This window comes from Brassica napus, chromosome A9 (genome assembly GCF_020379485.1).
Source record: "Brassica napus cultivar Da-Ae chromosome A9, Da-Ae, whole genome shotgun sequence".
NCBI lineage: Eukaryota > Viridiplantae > Streptophyta > Magnoliopsida > Brassicales > Brassicaceae > Brassica > Brassica napus.
Window position 1 is genome coordinate 26,834,713 of NC_063442.1, and position 3,418 is coordinate 26,838,130.

The following is a 3,418-nucleotide window of genomic DNA, read 5'->3' on the forward strand; positions in this document are numbered from 1 at the left end:
TTAAGTCTCGCTGTTAACTTTGTGTTAAATGTATCAGCCCAGGGTCTTAACATACTTTCCATAAATTTCTGGGCACGTCTCCTGGCAAGTAACCTAGTGGTAGTGTTCAATATTCTTGTAGCTCTCGCTTGTACGTCAAGAAAGAAGTCACGAGACTTTAGCTGCCTTGATATGTTTCATTTTTACTCCGTGGTACGTTAACGTAGGATACACTTCACCTTCTCTAATATTTAAGTTATATATGTTTTGGATCGTCTAAAGCTGAATTTAAAAAAAAATTCGAAGGTCCCTGAAACCATATAGTATATAAAATACATGATTTGTCCCGTTGACCTTTTCCCCCGATAAGTCAATTATCTCTTTGGGGACTAAATTTTCAGAGAGTAAAATGGGTATATTCCCCGGATTTGGTGCCTGGATCACTCAGAATACACAACACCCTACAAAATCTGAAAAAATTGTTAAATCCAAGCCAATGACACAGGCAAAAACTCACGAGGAGAGAGATGAGACGAAGGAGCAATTAAAACTATGGAGAGATGCAAATAAGAAAGAGCAATATCATGAACCTCCTCCTACCGTGAAGGTGAGATCAAATCAGCTAACAATATTACAAAACATTTACCTCTATATATAGATCCATAATTTCATTTACCTAAGACATAAAGATCCATAATTTGATTTATATTTTTCCTATATTTGAAGGTGCGTACAGACCATAGTTCTGGCCTTTCCGATATGAAAATGGAATTTACATTAGGATTGCCACCTCAAGTAGCTTACGACGTTTTAACTAATCAAGACAACATAACATACTCCAGAGAAATCAAAGGCCGCCCACTTTTGGTTTATTTCTTTAACTTATCATTATATAACTGTAACAAAAATAATAGAAGAAAAGCAATATTTTAGAGAGTGAGGTTTTTTTTCTCATGAAGAAAGCCGTATCAAGAAAAGTTATACCAGAGAAGGATGAAGATTATCAAGGGAGTATGCTGGACGTGAAGGTTGAGAAAGAGTTGTCATGGAACTTCCTTTTCTTGTCAGGAACTATCCCAATACGTCTACATGTCCTCGAAGACCCAAAAACACTTTATGTGAGAAACGTCTCTCTATCTCTCACGAGAATCAATGTTTAATTAGACCCAAAAACACTTTTTGTTCAAGTCTTGGAAAATTTAATTACGGTTTCTCCTGCTTATTGTCGGTAGGTACACTACATGAAACAGCAAAATGGAATAAGGTTAATGGAAAATTTCGAGGGTAGGTTTACAGTGGAGCCAGTGTATGTTGATGCAGAACGCTTGTGCAAGCACAGGAAGCCAAAGAGTCAAGAAGAATACAGAAAATGTAGTGGTGGAAAAGGATTAATTGCGTCCAAGATTAAAATGAACCAGACTTTTAGGCCTGCTTCTCCTTGGGATCTGCCACTGGTGTCTTCGTACGTTCGCCGGTTCACTGTCAATACCACTAAGAAAGTGGCTGAAGATTTTCAAATGCGGGCTGGCGATATCCGAGGTTTTTGAAATTCACCAAAATCACATTATTATAAATTCGAATAGCATAATTTTTAAAGTTTAAAATTTCGTTATTTTCACCAAACAATGTAAGTATAACAAGTAAGCATGTTTAATTTGTCGTCTCTCATACTTTTCTGGCTATCATATGGCTTGTTTTTAACCACAATATGGCATGTCTAAATATATATATATATATGAGTCTTTGAGAAATATGCATTCATGTCAAGATTAATTTTAAAGATGGTTGTTTCCCGGCAAGTAGTCTCGCATACAGTTTTGCCTAGAATATTCGACTTCTTTTCTTGAAGTTTTCATGAATTTTAACCCAAAAATCAATTAATAATGAATGTTGTATACTTGTATTATTTATATACAAACTTATGTTACATCTTATTTCAGATGCGAAATTTCAAACATATAGCCTTTGTGTGTGTGTGACATAATATCTATTAGCTTAGCTTATGAACACTCAAGATTATATAAGAACTCTCTTCTTTATTAACTTAGGAAAATCACTTAAAACCTAAGCTCTCACAAATAATCTCTAATCTCACAAGTTCATGGCACAACTCACCATCTTCTTATATAGAGATATATATTAGTAAAAACCTATTTTATCCTAAACATAACTCGAATAGGATTATGATAACTTATTCTCTAAGTTATCTTCAAACTTCAAGTTTATCTCCAACAATCACCCTTTTAAACTTGAAGTCTACTTTCTTCACTTCTTCAACTCCGATGAGGTCTCGCATTTCTTTGAATTTAATCCTTCCAAGTGCTTTGGTTAGTATGTCCGCTTTCTGTTTGTTGCCAGGCACGTGAAGGACTTCTATCTGCTCGTTCTCAACGCATTCCCTTATGAAGTGGTAGCGCTTGTGTATGTGTTTGCTGCGTCCATGGAAGACAGGATTCTTTGTCAATGCTATCGCTGATTTGTTGTCAATGTAGATGGTGGTTCTCTTGCACGTTTCCTTGCTGACTTCTTCAAGTAACTCCTGCAACCAAATCGCCTGCTTGGCAGCTTCAGTGGCGGCCATAAATTCAGCCTCGTAGGATGAGAGCGCTACGGTCTCTTGCTTCGTTGAGTACCACGAAATTGGACAGTCATCGAGATAGAAAATGTGACCTGTGGTACTTCTTCCATCATCCTCGTCGATATTGTGTCCACTGTCCACATAACCTTCCAGTTCTCTCCTACCCGCTTTCTTGTATGAAAGACCATACGAAGTTGATCCCTTTAGATACCTAAGTACCTGCTTGAGAGCTCCTGCATGGGAAACTTTTGATTCATGCATGTATCGGCTCAAAACACCCACAGCATAAGAAAAGTCTGGCCGTGTATGAATCAGGTATCGCAAGCATCCTATTTGCCTTCTGTACTCTTTCTCATCTAGGGATTGCTCGTCTTTAGCCATAGAGAGCTTCAGTCCCGAGTCCATTGGAGCTTGTACAGCGTTGCAATCACTCATACCTGACTCCTCCAATATCTTCTTTGCGTATCTCTCTTGCACAATCTTAATCCCTCCATCATATTGAATGACCTCAATGCCTAGGTAATAGGTTAACAACCCAAGATCACTCATCTCAAAACAAGCTGACATTCCTGCTTTGAACTCCTCTATCATGTCAATACTTGATACTGTGATCAAGAGATCATCTACGTAGACAGCAACAACTAGTAGATGTTCTTTTTCCTGCTTTCGATATAGTGATGGTTCTTTTGAACACTTGATAAACTTCATCTCACCAAGTACCTTGTTTAACTTCTCATTCCAAGCTCTTGGAGCCTGCTTCAAACCATAGAGCGCCTTGTGTAGCTTGTAGACCTTGTGTTCACTGCCTTCAACTACAAATCCTTCAGGTTGCGTGACATAAACGTCTTCTTTCAAGTCTCC

At 37.8% G+C, this 3,418-nt stretch overlaps 1 protein-coding gene across 1 annotated transcript; it reads left to right on the forward strand.

The window, feature by feature from the left end:
• The first annotated feature begins 259 nt into the window (after positions 1–259).
• LOC106363176 lies at positions 260–1,647 on the forward strand. Its single transcript, XM_013802966.3, has 4 exons — positions 260–586; positions 706–846; positions 939–1,097; positions 1,212–1,647. Exons 1-4 carry the CDS (start codon positions 389–391, stop codon positions 1,524–1,526), a joined length of 813 nt encoding a protein of 270 aa, XP_013658420.2. The 5' UTR covers positions 260–388; the 3' UTR covers positions 1,527–1,647.
• The last annotated feature ends 1,771 nt before the right edge of the window (positions 1,648–3,418 follow it).